The 17,171-nt window shown below is 43.3% G+C and overlaps 1 protein-coding gene across 2 annotated transcripts in view; it reads right to left on the bottom strand.

Annotated features, from left to right (window-relative positions):
• The window catches only part of slc1a7b (solute carrier family 1 member 7b), a 112,053-nt gene extending 99,279 nt beyond the window's left edge, over nucleotides 1-12,774 (bottom strand). For both annotated transcript variants that reach the window (XM_071346142.1, XM_071346141.1), the window contains exon 1: nucleotides 12,413-12,774. In XM_071346142.1, coding sequence (XP_071202243.1) covers nucleotides 12,413-12,553 — 141 coding nt within the window. In that variant the 5' untranslated portion in view covers nucleotides 12,554-12,774. The remainder of the gene's footprint in view (nucleotides 1-12,412) is intronic.
• Nucleotides 12,775-17,171: the final 4,397 nt, after the last annotated feature.

The following is a 17,171-nucleotide window of genomic DNA, read 5'->3' as shown; positions in this document are numbered from 1 at the left end:
TGCCAAAAGTGGGGAAAAGTAGTTTGATAGGGAGGGAGCGCTCTAGAGGAGGCATGGCAGTTTCAGCGGGAGTTCTGTTTAACAGTATCTTCATAGGGGGTTTTGTAGTGCTACCTGTTCCTATTCCGTTACTGACCAAGCCAGTGGCAGAGGTAAAACCTGAGGGAGGTACAGAAGATTTGTCCAGAAGGGAAAAGCCTTTCATTTCCTCCTGGTGCAGCTCTTCCATTTGAAGGTTTGTGGCCTTCTGTGCTTTTTCCATCTCATTAACGGTGTCCTTTTTAGTTTGTTCAAACAACAATCGTAGTTCCCCTGTGAGAGAGTTCTTCATGTCCTCCATAACTTCCTTCAGATAAGAACACACTCCCTTCACAACAGAGGCTGACTCCTCTGCTCTCTGTTTTTGTTCCTCCTCAAGATAGATTAGGACTTGCTGATGGTTAGATTCCATTTGCGTTTTGAACTGGTGCAGTTGTCCCTGAATATCCTGTTTCAGAGAATCGTGTGAATATTTCTGTCTCTGAACAATTTGTTGTTGGTTTTCCTCCATTTGACAGGGAAGGTAATCCAACCTCCGCTGCACATCTGTCTGATGAGCCTCCACACATTCACTGAGTTTGCGAATGGCATTCTCCTGCATTGTCAAACTATGATTGGTGTGGGTCCATTGATGTTCCAGTCGTCCAGTGATCACAGAGACACCTCTCCCAGTCTCTCTGGGCAGGGTAACAGGAAGAGGTTGAGGTGAGGGTAATGGTGGAGAGGTTATAGGCGAAACAGAAACCTGGGGATTAGGGTCAGTGCTATCCAACTCCATTAGTTCATCTAATCCTTCCACAATGAAAGAATCTTGAACACGATTACCATTAGGTGTGTCCACATTGACACAGTATGGGGTTCCAACAAAAGACATGATTTCAACTTTGTGTGGATGGTGTCAGGGGTGTTTCTGTTCAAGTCCCTGTTCGGGCGCCACTTCTGTAGCGGTATTAATTAGAGAAAGGTATAGAAGATTTTGTTCGGGCGCCAGGCAGGTATTAACCCTGCCGAAAGAAAAGAATAGTAGAACAGCGAGAGTACCACTACCAGACCCACACACATCAACAGAAGAGACTGCCTAGAGTGTAGCCTGTTGACCAGATAGCCAGCGGAGAGAAAAAGAATACACACCCTATAGATCACACATCACAGTCCTTCCACAATTCTTGGTAACCCCACCAAACATACCTCATATAACAATAATGCCAGAGCAAATAATCAGCAACTTCATACAATACGAATGAAACCAGTCATCACACAGAGGATTTTCAAGAGTTTGTATTCTCTTCCAGGGAAGGAGTGCAGAGGGTATGAAGGGGTGGTGTTCATATACACACTAGTCCAGCTCCAATGAAACTTCAATGTACTTAGGAAATAGAGTCGGTTTCAGTGTAAAGCACTGGGACATAGTGGGAAAAGAGAGAGAGAAAAAGAACAAGAGGGCTTAGCTGAGATCTGGAGGGTGCAGGTATCCGGTCTGACTGTCCGATGGTATGTTGGGTTGTAGTTGAACGCTTCACAACCATGTTGCTACTAATCCATTGGATCCATAACCATCGCAGTCCCAAATGAGAACAACCACGTCGTCGAGCGATCACACCGAGGATTGATCCAAACACTGTACAACCACATACGCTGAAGACAAACAAAACACCTCTGCAGCATAGCACACAACAAAACTGTCGCGGTCCCAAAAGAGAACAAACACGTTGTCGCATAGCACACACAAACCAAACTGTCGCGCCAACAAGAGCTCTCTCCAATAGAGCTTAACGAGCTCTTTTATCTCCTCCTTCCTACTGCTCATGAGCTCTTAAAGTGGCAGTGCACTTAAGTGCAGGATTTCGCCACAATGTGTCACTTTACTTGGACTAAGAAAATACACTTTATGACACTGTTGTCACGACTCCTCCTCTGCAGTGCAGGGGGCGGTTCCTCCTGCAGGCAGAGGAGGGTCGTTAGTGATTGGAGCCACCTGGGCTCAGGGTATTAAAGCTGTCACTAATCTCTCTCTCTCTCTCTCTCTCTGCTCCTCCAGGTATGCTCATGATTTGTTTGTTCCTTTGAAGTTTTGCATAGTTTTCACTCAGTCATGTTAACACACACATATTCACACATCCATGCACTTTACATACACCTTACATCATGATACTTCCACACCTCATTCCTTTTTCTTAGTTTAAGTTAATAGTTTGTTTATAATAAAGAACACTTTTAAATTGGCCTATACCTGTTGTTCGTGTCCCCTCATTTTTGTCACAGGCTATGAGCCGGCTTGTGACAAGATATTATGGTGATGGAGTGTCAGAAAACAAAACAGGGTAGTTTCTAATAAGAGCTACCAATTTATCACATTTCTCAGAGTCTAAATGGTCTACCAAAACCCCAAGGTTTTGCAAAATCTGGGAGTTTTTCAACCGACCTTGTAAGACCTCATCCGAAACTTTAACTTCCTCCTCTTCTCCCCCCTCCACCAAATTAAAGCCATAAGATGCAGTGACTGGAGCATCAGTTAACGCTGACCTCACCGCTGGAGTGCCTTCAACTGTGCTTAGATCACAGTAGTGATAAGATTTTAACAAGTTCACATGGCATAATTTAGAGGACTTCCTATGACTAGGGGTTTCAATAAGATAGTTCAAATCTGACACTTTACGCAACACAGTGAAAGGACCACAGTATTTTGCATGAAAAGGTGAACTTACAAGAGGCAGAAGAGCAAGTACACGATCACCGGGACTAAACTCACGCAGCTCAGCCTGTCCGTCATATTTCAGTTTCATTTTCCGTTGAGAACATTTTAGTTTCTCTTTCGCTAGTTCACCAGCCCTATACAACTTCAACCTAAAACCATTTACATAGTCAATAAGATTCCGAGGTGGTTCCTCAGGCAAACAACCATCCTGCAACACTGCTAAAGGTCCACACACCTTATGACCAAACACTAAGTCATTTGGGCTAAACCCTGTGCTTTCCTGCACTACTTCACGAGCAGCTAGTAACAGCCAAGGTAACCCCTCCTCCCAATCTGCAGACAGGTCTGTACAGTATGCACGAAGCAAAGATTTTAATGTTTGATGAAAACGTTCCAAAGCTCCCTGGCTCTGGGCATGGAACGCAGTAGACTTGTTGTGTTTGATTTTAAGCTGTTTGAGAACCTGAGCAAATAAATGGGAGGTAAAGTTAGACCCCTGATCTGACTGGATGGTTTTTGGAATCCCAAATGTTGAAATAAATTGAGTTAACGCTTTAACTACTGATTTTGAAGTTATGGTACGCAAGGAAAAAGCTGCCGGATATCTGGTTGCTTGACACATAACAGTTAATAAGTAGCTATGACCTGACTTGGACCTTGGTAATGGCCCAACACAATCGATAATAAGATGCTCAAAAGGTTGCCCTACGGCTGGTATTGGATACAACGGTGCAGGCTTTACAACCTGATTTGGCTTGCTTGTGCGCTGACACGTATCACAAGTTTTAATAAACTGAGATACATCCCGCTTTAAACGTGGCCAGAAAAAATAACGAAGTATGCGATCATAAGTTTTACGAACACCCATATGACCTGCCACATCACCATGTGAAGTTTGCAACACTTTATTTCGCAAAGTAGTAGGTACAACTATTTGAAAGACTGGTTCTCCTAAACCCTTATCATAGTGTGGAACCCATTTCCTGACCAACAGCCCATCAAGAAGAAAATAACACTGAGCACTATTCCTCACCACTGAATCAGGAACCACTTTATCAAACAGATCAGCTAAAGTAGTATCGGCCTTTTGCTCAGTCATCAATGAATCTCTAGAACTAGTCAACTGTTCTGTCTGGAGTTTGACTGGCAACTCAAGACTTTCTGGCTTACTCTCAATCTCCTTACGAGAGGCTGCGCGGGTAACCGCACAGACTGGAAATATCTCAGGAGACACACAATTTTGATCCGGAGATTCCCTTGCAGGTGACACTGAAGGTTGCTTCTTACAGATGTTTAGTTTGCCATCTGCCCACACCTTACTACCTGCCAAGTCATTCCCCAAAATCATGTGGACTCCCTCTACTGGCAACTGGGGTCTAACCCCAACATCTACATCACCCTCTACCAGACCACATTTTAGGGTAACTTCATGTAAAGGACAAGAGAATGGAACTAAACCCATACCACATACCATTACACAACGGCCAGTATCAGACTCTTTAGAGAACGGCAAAACAGATTCCAGAATAAAAGAATCTAAAGCTCCAGTGTCTCTTAGGATCTTGATTTTAACATTATGGTTGCCATCTACCAGGGACACTAAACCATCTGAAATAAAGGCTGAAAAATCACAACGGAAAGACTGAGAATCAAACTCAACTACTGGCTGAAACAGCTCACCCTGGTGGTCAGAGGCTGTAACAGGACTTGCCATCACAGCAGGTTTAACTTGACCTGACTGTTTTGATTTAAGCAGAGGACAATTTTTCTTCCAATGTCCTTCAACTAAACAGTAGCGACAGGTATTAGCATTAACCGGTGCTTTAAGTCCTCCAGACCCAAACGTCTGCTGAGGCCTTTGGAAAGAAGCCCCCAAAAAAGGTGACTTACTATTCCTAGGAGTAAAGTTAGTTTTATGGTACATGTCACTGTTTGACTCAAAATGGCTTTTATGTGTTAGCCTGTACTCATCTGCAAGGATTGCTGCATCACTTGGAGACTTAACTTTACGTTCATTCATATATGTAGCAACCTGGTCAGACACAGAATTTTTGAACTGTTCTAACACAATCAAATTAGACAGACCCTCAAAAGTACTAACTTCAGAAGCTATACACCAACGATTAAATGCAGAAGTCAAATCACGAACAAACTCAGAATAGGTTTGTGAATCTAACTTTTTCCTGTAACGAAAACGTTGACGATATGCCTCTGGCACAAACTCGTAGACCTTCAGAACTGCTGATTTAACTTTAGCAAAAACTTTACTGTCAGCTACACTCAGTGCTGCAAAAGCCTCACGTGCTTTACCTGTAAGTACACATTGCAACAACATAGTCATGTCCAAATCTGACCAAGCTCTAGCTTCCGCAATACGCTCAAATAAAGTAAAGTATGTGTCTAGATCTGACTCATCAAATTTAGGCAACAAATGAAGATTCTGTGAAACATCAAACTGTGGTAGTCTTTCTGGTCTATTAGCATTTCTCAATCGCTCTATCTCCAACTGCATTTGCAACAGTTCCCTCTGCTGCTCAAAAGTTAATGAAGGGCTAGACTGAAAACTTGCACCCTCACTACTAGTAGACTGACCGTCAAAAACACCCATTTCCCTAAGACCCTGCTTTAAGCTAGTTTTAACAGTCTCTTTAATTTTTTTTATCAACAATCTCAATCTGATAATGTTCAGCAATTTCAATTAACTGCTCCTTAGTACACAACTCTAAGGCTACCTCTGAAGGAGCTTGAACAAAACTACACAAAATGGAAGACATTTTCCTCAACCAATACAACTATTACAAATGCTCAAAAAAACACAACTCACCTGCTGTCAATCTGGGTTCAAGGACAGGAGCCACACCCCACTATCCTCCAAAACTACTAACTAACTGGCCCTGGTCTTCGTGCAGTCACATGTGGTGGGGTTTTATGCACACAAAACCAGTGGAGTGGAAAAGACAACCAGAAACTGGCGGCCCTCCCATAACCACGGAGGTGCTCCCGAGCCGATGTAGGGGAAAAGGGAAAGGGATGCTCTACCCACGTTCACTGCCACCTAAAACAAAAACACCACAAGCCTCCTATGGACACTTGCTGATATGCCTGAACAGGAGAGGACTCCCACCTGAACAAAACCCAGAAAAACACAGAATGAATTGCTTAGCTACCAAGCTAACTGAACCAAAAGAACACATGGCTCTCAACTCTCTCTTAAACAAAAATTGGCCCAACCAAAACATCCACTCAAACAAAAAAACATTTGGCAAACTAAACTAAACTAACCCAAATTAACTACTATCCCGGATGAGCCCCCACTCGTCACAAGCCGGCTCATAGCCTGTGACAAAAATGAGGGGACACGAACAACAGGTATAGGCCAATTTAAAAGTGTTCTTTATTATAAACAAACTATTAACTTAAACTAAGAAAAAGGAATGAGGTGTGGAAGTATCATGATGTAAGGTGTATGTAAAGTGCATGGATGTGTGAATATGTGTGTGTTAACATGACTGAGTGAAAACTATGCAAAACTTCAAAGGAACAAACAAATCATGAGCATACCTGGAGGAGCAGAGAGAGAGAGAGAGAGAGATTAGTGACAGCTTTAATACCCTGAGCCCAGGTGGCTCCAATCACTAACGACCCTCCTCTGCCTGCAGGAGGAACCGCCCCCTGCACTGCAGAGGAGGAGCCGTGACACTGTCAAGAAGCATTATGACCATCCTGTGACACTTTACTTGGACTAAGAAAATATATGTTTATGTAAGACGTCAGTCAAAAAGATTTTGTCTTGTCTATCTGCTCCTGCATTCATCCCAGTCATCAGCAACAGAGCATTGGGTTAGGCATCATTTAATATGGTATATTTCAGAAAAATGTCATATAACATATACATACTGTTGACAAGTATGCTATAGTGGAATGGAATGTCTTGCCTTGTGTGGTAGGTTATGTGGGTTTTGACACTCTTATGTAGGTGTCATAATCAGCCATAACGTAATGCAATATATGTCACAACAGGTTTAAATATATGTGTCATGACAGTGTTTGGACCATATTAGTGGCGTAGAGCTCTAAGGCAGTGCATCTCAGTGCTAGAGGCGTCACTACAGACCCTGGTTCGATTCCAGGCTGTATCACAACCGGCCGTGATTGGGAGTCCCATAGTGCGGCGCACAATTGGCCCACCGTCGTCCGGGTTAGGGTTCGGCCGGGGTAGGCCGTCATTGTAAATAAGAATTTGTTCTCAACTGACTTGCCTAGTTAAATAAAATAAAAATATATATTATGTTATATTATGACATATTAAGACATGGTTATGACTGTGTCATAACACGTTATGATGCTGGGTGTCAAGGGAAGTGTTACCAAATAGTCATTCACTTTGCTGTTCATGAAAGTACTCTAACCCTGCTAAAGAGGTTGGCCATGATTATAAACTGTTACTGATTGTAATGGTAGGCTATGCAAGATTATTGTCTATTAATAAGAGTTCCATAACTATGGTCCCAAACTGCTGACCCTGTGTCTCAGTGAGTGGCAGTGCATTCCCCCCATGCTGACTCTGATGAATTGCAACGATCACTTCTACACTTGAATACTCTTGAGTCCTTAAAGGGTTCTTCAGCTGTCCCCATAGGATAACCCTTTGGAGAACACTTTTGGGCTCCATGTAGACCCCTTTTGGGTTCCATGTAGAACCCTCTGTGTAAAGTGTTCTATAGTACATGGAACCAAAAAGGGTTCTACATGGAACTGAAAAGGGTGTATAGTTGAGGAAAGCTTGAGCATCAATTAAGTAATTGTGTTATAGTCACATTCATCCCAGATATAGCTACTGTATGAAAACCCCCAACTCACTCCACTGATCTCATGTGCCCTTCCTCTACACCTCAGGCCATCCTGCCTGATAGGATTGGACAGACTGGGCAGCAGCAGCACCCTTTGGTTCCCCTGGTGTAAATATCCTGACAAACTGGGTCTGAGCCAAGTCTGCTGTCTGCCTGCCCGATCCCTCCTCTTCTATCCTCAACCATTTCTCCCACTGCGCCCGTCATCACGTCTAAGATCACTATTCGGAATCAAATCAAATGTTATTTGTCACATGCGCTGAATACAACAGGTGTAGTCGACCTTTACAGTCAAATGCTTACTTACAAGCCCTTAACCAATAATGCGGTTTTAAGAAAATACCTTAACAACGTAAGAGATAAAAATAACAAATTATTAAAGAGCAGCAGTAAAATAACAATAGCCTGCTCCATCAGTGCTCAGACTGTCCGCAATAGGCTGAGAGATCCTGGACTGAGGGCTTGTAGGCCTGTTGTAAGACAGGTCCTCACCAGACATCACCGGCAACAACGTTGCCTATGGGCACAAACCCACCGTCGCTGGACCAGACAGGACTGGCAAAAAGTGCTCTTCACTGACAAGTCGCAGTTTTGTCTCACCAGGGGTGATGGTCGGGATTCACATTTATCGTCAAAGGAATGAGCGTTACACTGAGGCCTGTACTCGGGAGCGGAATTGATTTGGAGGTGGAGGGTCCGTCATGGTCTGGGGCTGTGTGTCACAGCATCATTGGACTGAGCTTGTTGTCATTGTAGGCAATCTCGACGCTGTGCGTTACAGGGAAGACATCCTCCTCCCTCATGTGGTACCCTTCCTGCAGGCTCATCCTGACATGACCCTCCAGCATGACAATGCCACCAGCCATACTGCTCCTTCTGTGCGTGATTTCCTGCAAGACAGGAATGTCAGTGTTCTGCCATGGCTATCGAAGAGCCCGGATCTCAATCACATTGAGCACGTCTGGGACCTGTTGGATCGGAGGATGAGGGCTAGGGCCATTCCCCCCCAGAAATGTCAGGGAACTTGCAGGTGCCTTGGTGGAAGGGTGGGGTAACATCTCACAGCAAGAACTGGCAAATCTGGTGCAGTTCATGAGGAGGAGATGCACTGCATTACTTAAAGCAGCTGGTGGCCACACCAGATACTGACTGTTACTTTTGATTTTGACCCCCCCTTTGTTCAGGGACACATTATTCCATTTCTGTTAGTCACATGTCTGGGAAACTTGTTCAGTTTATGTCTCAGTTGTTGAGTCTTGTTATGTTCATACAAATATTTACACATGTTAAGTTTGCTGAAAATAAACGCAGTTGACAGTGAGAGGATATTTTTTTGTTGTTGCTGAGTTTAGGTAGATCATCACTCGTTGAACCAGGGGATTCGAGCACCTGCAGCAACACAGGGTGTGTGAACAACCATCTTATTGAATCAGATACTGAATCAGATACTGATTAAAAGCAATGTGCATGGTTCATAAGGGTTATTTTGTAATCTCTCTTCATTTATATGTAGGTGAAGTGGAGGCTGGGCATTCAGGTAATGGTCCTTGCAAATCCCAAATTCTTGGGACGTCCATACCCCATTGAAATTTAAAATGGTTAAGGTAATGGTTAAGGTTAGGGTTAGGGTTAGGTAAGGGTTATGGTTATGGATAAGATTAAGATAAGGGTAGGGGTTAAGGTTAGATTTTAGGGTAGGGATGTCCCAAGGATCCCAGATAGCACTAACCTTCAGGTAACACAGCCAGGGTTCTTAAACCACTGAACTGTGAGAAGTGGGGGCTATTGGAGAGAATATGAATAGGATCATATTGATATATTACAATACCTTAACATGCTGACCAGACCTGACACGTCGCGTGAGCGAGCGTCGCAAAATAAATGTAGAAATCTATGTTATTCAATTATTGCCCCCACACTGCTCGCGCGCACCAACGAGCGTCTGCGTTGGTGCGCTGACGCAGATCGCGCTGAAAGTCCTGCCTCTCCCATCTCCTCATTGGTTTATAGAAGCAGGTACCCACGTGCCATCTCCTAATTGGTTATACCCACGTGGGTGATTGAAAGACTAAATGTTTTGCCGGTTGTCGTGGTAAAAGTGTAGATGCCAATCACCATATAATTTCAAAGATGAAAAAGCCTGGAAGGAGGAGAGATGACTAGAAACGATTCGGTTGACCGTTTTCTGTGTGGATTAATTGGTGGAGTAGAGAACCTTGTGCAGTTCAGGTAAAATAACAACTCAATGTTTATATCCCAGGACAAATTAGCTAGCAACAGCAAGCTACCTAAATAGGACAAATTAGCTAGCAAGTGCAAACTAACTAGCTAAATTGCCATACACGTTTAATGCTTTTCGACCTGTCCCCAAATTAATGTCATTGGTTCAGAGTTTGTTTTGATATTTTAACCTGCGTGTCGTGATCGCGTTTGGTGTAGGGGGACAAAATACATTTATGCACGATAGCGCACGATGGCGCATGCGCGCAGCCGGTTTGGGTTCCGTTAGGATATGCCGTGAAGACACTAATGCCAATGTAGCAGGCTCTAAGAGATGTCATCAGCATTGAACAGCAGAATAATAATAAACCATAAGCAGTCTATTTAGTCTCATACTCAACAGTACATTAAGTCTCTCTTCCATTTTCTCTCTCTCGTTCTCTTTTTAATTATATTTCTTTCTCTCTTTCTCTTTCTCTTTCTCTTTCTTTCTCTCTCTCTCTCTCTTTCTCTCTTTCTTTCTCCCTCTCTCCCCTTTTCTCTTTGTGGTGTGGAACTGTGTAACCTTCACTGCAAATTGAAGAGGATTTGGCACACCTCCAGCCCCCATACTTTTTAATAAATAAAGCACCAGCATGACTAAATCAAAGCCCACTCTAATTTCTTCATCCCTCTAATGACAGGGCCCATTTCACCTCTTTATGGTTACATGTTAGCTTGTCCCTCTCATTGCCCTTCTTCTCTCCATCTCTCCATCTCTATGTCCATCTCCAGCCCCCAACTCTACTCAACCACCAACATAAGTACAGCCCACTCAACCCATCTAACCTGTTCACAGTCATGTCACTGTATCTCCCCCAGCCGTCAACTCAACAACCAAAAGGACTAAAAGCCCACTTTAATTTACATGAAACCTCAGGAGCCTTCATCTATCTCCAACATGTCAGAAATGTACATCTAGAGACACTGTAAAAAACACTTATTACAAATAATAATTATATCTAGGTATCTACTTTCAAAACTAATGCAAACAGCTCCCAGCCCTCAACTCAAGTCAACCAACATTTCCAGCCTAAAGCCCACTGTAATTTATCAGACATCACAGAGGCCTTCTTCACTCTATATTTCCAACATGTCTTTCAAAATGGAGAGGCTAAGAGGCACTTTTGGCTAATGTACATTGCAGATAGTATAGTCCACTGATTACACATAATAACTGTAGGTAGCTAGCTACCTTCAGAATCAAGTAAAAAATAACAGTCCCCAGCCCCCAACTCAACTCAACCAACAAAATGACTAATCACAGTCAGAGGCCTCCAGCAATCTCCAATCTCCAACTTGTCTTTCAATATGGAGAGGATAAGAGGTTTTCAGGCCTTCATTGTAAATACAAATTTGTTCTTTATTGACTCGCCTGGATAAATAAAGGTTAAATAAATAAACAAAAGGTACTTTTGGTTATTGTAGTTACGACGGAGGGATAGGAGGAAAGCATTTGTTTGATTGGATGATAATCCTCCATAGTCAGAGTGAAGGACTATCCTGCTATATTTAAGCCCTATTCCAGAATATGATATAGCTTTACTCACAGGGGGTGAGGGGGATAAACACTGAGGTGGGAGAGAAAGCCGCCGGCCCTCATGCGTATGGGACCTGGACCTTCTCCATGGGGAAGCTGTGATCAGGGGTGGGGGGCAAGTGTCACATCTGCTTTGAGATGTAACGTACGGTTCTGTCAGGAGACAATAGTGCACGGAAGGCCACCTCCACCTTTTTATACCGACTAATATTGGACCAGGTCTCTCTTGAAAAAGAGATTCTCAGTAGAAAAAGAGAACTCTAGATGAGACTAGACTGGATAAATAAAGGTTAATATTATGGATGGGGTGGTGTCAGTGATCCAGTCAGCTTATCAAAGGTCAGAGTAGGTGTTTCAATAAAGCTGTACATGTAAGTTAGACCTGGATTTGGCAACCCACTCCTCACCCTACACCTTGTCGTACTATGAAGCTATTGAGCTGCCATGTGGTGCTTACTACAATACATTTTAATTAACATATCACTCTGTCTTTTTTAACACATTCAGTGGATCTCTTCTTGCACATAGCGGCCAGGGTGGGGAATGATGGGAGTCTACATAGATAGGACCTTATTTTGGGATAGAGGAACACAACCACACAAGGTTAGGAGGTGGGCACACAACAAATAGTATTTTGGCCTTTTGGACCAGTGATTTGGGTGTACATTGACAGGTTTGTGGGAAGGGTAGAGTATAGGTTTTATACTGTAGATAACAGCACATGTTGGACCATGGCATCACACGGGGGGGAATGTGGAGTCGCTGGGTTTAGTATTACTTCCACAGGTTCATAGGTAGGGTATAGCAAAGAAGGGTTTATAGGTATGGTATAGGAAGGGGCTCATAGGTAGGGTATAGGAAATAGTTTATAGGTAGGATATAGGAAAGGGTTTATTGGGTAGGGTATAGGAAAGGATTTATAGGTAGATCATCGTTGGACCAGGGGATGACAGCGGGAGGGGTGTGGCTGATGGAATACAATCAAGGAATCACATAGAGGAGTTGGGAGTATGTAGGAAGGAGACTGACCTGCTCTGTGAGCCTTTTAGTCCGTAGGAAGAAGCCCAGCAGGCATCCTATGACCACAGCCAACACAGACAGAATGAGGAGTCCATTCTGTTTGCACACCCCCTTCACCCTCACCCACACTGCATCCAGAGCCACAACCATCACAAATCCCTAGTCTTTCCCAGTCCACGCTGTATCAGCAGCAACCCATAGAAAAGCACTGACCCAACCCAGGATGGAAGAGGGTGAAAAGAGAGGGAACGAGAACGAAAGAGAGAGAAGAGGACAGAAAATAAGAATGGGAACGGATGAGATGGGCAATTCTTGATCTCCTTTCACGCTCCAGGTTTAAAGATACTTTTGGACCGTCCGAATGGGCGTCCCTCTCTCCTTTCTGCCTGGTGATCTGTGCTGGACTAAGGAGATCAACACACTTTCCAGGCATCCCCTCCCTTTCTCTTCCACCCATCCCATCATACCCAACCCAACCCTCCCTTCCATCCATCCCCTTTCTGCTCTGCCCCACCCATCCATCAAGAGACACAGCCCTCCCCTCCAGCCCTCTATTCCCAGCCCTCCCATCCCTCCCTCTCTGCCTCCCATGCCTGCATCCACTCCCTCTTTTCCCCTCCAATCATCAGAGTTCCAGCCCTCTCCTCTATCCCTCCATCCCCACACTGTGACCAGCCCATCCAGCCCCTCCTCAGCCCAGCCTGTGACGCCGCCAGGGGTCTGTGAGAGTGTGACAGCTGGCAGTATTGTTCTGAGGGTTAACATCAGAAATCCTCTTACAGAGACACCATATTTAAAGGGAGCTGAAGGCTGGATTAAAGATCCAGCAACAATTGGACAAGGAAGGTTACCTGCAAGTTTATCACATAGAGATCATAGATGGCGTCCTTTCAGCCTGTTGAATTAAGCTAATGGATGGAAAGGAAAAAAAGTCCACTGACTACACTAATCCTAACAGTATCTGGGCGATTCCAAGGGAAAGTCAACCTGAGCACGCCGCCCAGAAAGTTAGTAATTTCTAAATTAAACCACATTCAGAACTTTGTATCATCATGATGATGTGGCCGGTGACACTTTGCTTTATGAACATCCAATATCTTGAAAACTTGACTGCTGCGATGCAAAACATTTTAGGGCAGTATTAACAGTGCACTAATGAAAAAAGTACCAAAATATAGATTTGGAGTGAATTATCTGTATCACAACCGGCCGTGATTGGGAGTCCCATAGGCCCACAATTGACCCGGTGTCGTCCGGGTTAGCGTTTGGCCGGGGTAAGCCGTCATTGTAAATAAGAATTTGTTCTTAAACTGACTTGCCTAGTTAAAAAAAAAAAAATACAAAAATAACTTTGATTGGAGATATTATATGATGATGTAACCTTTGGCAAGCTAAGTACTGCAGCAAAATATGCAAATAGTAGATGGAAATAAAAGTAATGAAAGGTAACATACAGTGCCTTCAGAAAGTATTCACACCCCTTGACTTTTTCCACATTTTGTTGTGTTTACGGCCTGAATTTAAAATTGATTACATTTAGATTTTGTGTCACTGGCCAACACACAATACCCCATAATTCCGTAAGTGAAATTATGTTTTTAGAAATGTTTAGAAATGAATTACAAATAAAAAGCTGTATTGTCTGGAGTCAATAAATATTCAACCTCTTTGTTATGGCAAGCCTAAATAAGTTCAGGAGTAAACATTTGCTTATCAAGTAACATAATGAGTTGCAAGGACTCACTCTGTGTGCAATAATAGAGTTTAACATGCATTTTGAATGACTACCTCATCTGTGTACCCCACACATACAATTATCTGTAAGGTAATTCAGTCCTGCAGTGAATTTCAAATACAGATTCAAGCACAAAGACCAGGGAGGTTTTCCAGTGCCTCGCAAAGAAGGGCACCGATTGGTAGATGGTTAAAAATACAAAAAGCAGACATTGAATATCCCTTCGAGCAAGGTGAAATTATTAATTAAACTTTTGATGGTGTGTCAATACACCCAGTCACTACAAAGAAACAGGGATTTCACCATGACGCCAATAGTGATTTTAAAACAGTTACAAAGCTTAATTAATGGCTTTGATAGGAGAAAACAGAGGATGGATCACCAACACAGTAGTTACTCCCCAATAATAACCTAAATGACAGAGTGAAAAGAAGTCTGTACAGAATAAAAATATTCCCAAACATGCATCCTGTTTGCAATAAGGAACTAAGATAAAACTGTAAAAAATGTGGCATAGAAATGAACTTTATGTCCTGAATACAGAAGTGTTATGTTTGGGCAAATCCAACATATTGAGTACCACTAGTCATATTTTCAAGCATGGGGGTGGCTGCACCTTGTTATGGGTATGGTTGTCATCCGCAAGGACTAGGGAGTGTTTTGGGAGATAAAAATAAATGGAATAGATCTAAGCACAGGCAAAATCCTAGAGGATAACCTGTTTCGGACTGCTTTCCAACAATGGGAGACAAATTCCCCTTTCAGCAGGTGAAATATACAGTTGCTTACCAAGACGAAATTGAATGTTCCTGAGTGGCCTAGTTAGTTTTGAATTAAATCGATTTGGAAATCTATGGAAATACTTGAAAAATGTCTTCAAGCAGACCAATGATCAACAACCAACTTGACAGAGCTTGAAGAAGAAAAAAAAAATATATATTGCACAATCCAGGTGTGCAAAGCCCTTAGACACCCAGAAAGACTCACAGCTGTAATTGCTGCCAAAGGTGATTCTAGCATGTATTGACTCAGGGTTGTGAATACTTATGTAAATGAGATATTCCTGTATTGCATTTTCAATAAATTAGCAAACATTTCTAAAAACATGTTTTCACTTTGTCATTATGGGGTATTGTGTTTAGATGGTTGAGAAAAAAAATATTTAATCCATTTTGAATTCAGGCTGTAACAACAAAACAAGGAAAAAAGTCAAGGGGTATGAATACTTTCTGAAAGTTTTGATTTGATTTATTAGGATCCCCATTAGCCGATGCCAGTCAACGCCAATGGCGACAGCTAGTATTACTGTGGTCTGACACAACGAAAAAGACATTACAGACAAAAGATTTTACAATTTACATACATTGAACCCGTGTGTGGTGTTCATGTTTTTGTTATTCACCCAATGTTCGCACAAATTTTATATACAGTATTTTATGGAAATGAGAAATGGCCACATTGAATACAAATTAAGGCCAGTCCACACACAACATGAGGGACAGAGTTTTACTGTGTGTGTGTAGCAAATGTATTTCTTGCACTTCATGCATGTGTACTGTGTCTTCGTGTCCTTCTTGGGTTCACACACATCGCAGCGCTTCTTCTTGTGGCTACTGGCTGCAATCTAGATCTAGATGATGAAAACACTTAGTTCAGGAATTTTACTCACATCTCACTCACTCACATATATAATTATATCCTCCTGATTCCTGCTTACAAGCAAAAATTAAAGCAGGAAGCACCAGTGACTCAGTCTATAAAAAGTGGTCAGATGAAGCAGATGCTAAACTACAGGACTGTTTTGCTATCACAGACTGGAATATGTTCCGGGATTCTTCCGATTGCATTGAGGAGTACACCACATCAGTCTCTGGCTTCAACAATAAGTGCATTGATGACGTCGTCCCCACAGTGACCAGACGTACATACCCGAACCAGAAGCCATGGATTACAGGCAACATCTGCACTGAGCTAAAGGGTAGAGCTGCCGCTTTCAAGTAGCGGGACTCTAACCCGGAAGCTTATAAGAAATCCTGCTATCCCCTCAGACGAACCAACAGGCAAAGCGCTGCTGGGCCAGACGGATTACCAGGATGTGTGCTCCGGGCATGTGCTGACCAATTGGCAGGTTTCTTCACTGACATTTTTAACATGTCCCTGATTGAGTCTGTAATACCAACCTTCTTCAAGCAGACCACCATAGTCCCTGTGCCCAAGGGCACTAAGGTAACTTGCCTAAAGGACTACATTTGTAGCACTCACGACTGTAGCAATGAAGTGCTTTGAAAGGCTGGTAATGGCTCACATTACCACCATTATCCCAGAAACCCTAGACCCACTCCAATTTGTATACTGCTCAAACAGATCCACAGATGATGCAATCTCTATTGCACTAAACACTGCCCTTTCCCACCTGGACAAAAGGAACACCTACGTGAGAATGCAATTCATTGACTACAGCTCAGCGTTCAACACCATAGTGCCCTCATCACTAAGCTAAGGATCCTGGGACTGAACACCTCCCTCTGCAACTGGATCCTGGACTTCCTGACTGGCCGCCACCCCAAGTGGTGAGGGTAGGTAGCAACACATCTGCCACGCTGATCCTCAACACCGGAGCCCCTCAGGGGTGCGTGGTGAGTCCCCCCATGTACTCCCTGTTCAGCCACAACTGGATGGCCAGGCATGACTCCAACACCATCATTAAGTTTGCAGACGACACACCAGTGGTAGGCCTGATCACCGACAATGACGTGACAGCCTATAGGGAGGAGGTCAGAGACCTGGGCTGGTGGTGCCAGATTAGCAACCTATCCCTCAACGCAATCAAGACAAAAGAGATGATTGTGAACTACAGGAAAAGGAGGACCGAGTACGCCCCCATTCTCATCTATGGGGCTGTAGTGCGGCAGGTTGAGAGCTTCAAGTTCCTTGGTGTCCACATCACCAACAAACTAGAATGGTCCGAACACACCCAGACAGTCATGAAGAGCACACAACAATTTTCTGGATGGTGTCTGTGATGAACAGTTC

This window comes from Salvelinus alpinus, chromosome 16 (assembly GCF_045679555.1).
Source record: "Salvelinus alpinus chromosome 16, SLU_Salpinus.1, whole genome shotgun sequence".
Lineage (NCBI taxonomy): Eukaryota > Metazoa > Chordata > Actinopteri > Salmoniformes > Salmonidae > Salvelinus > Salvelinus alpinus.
This window is presented reverse-complemented; position numbering and strand designations above follow the sequence as displayed.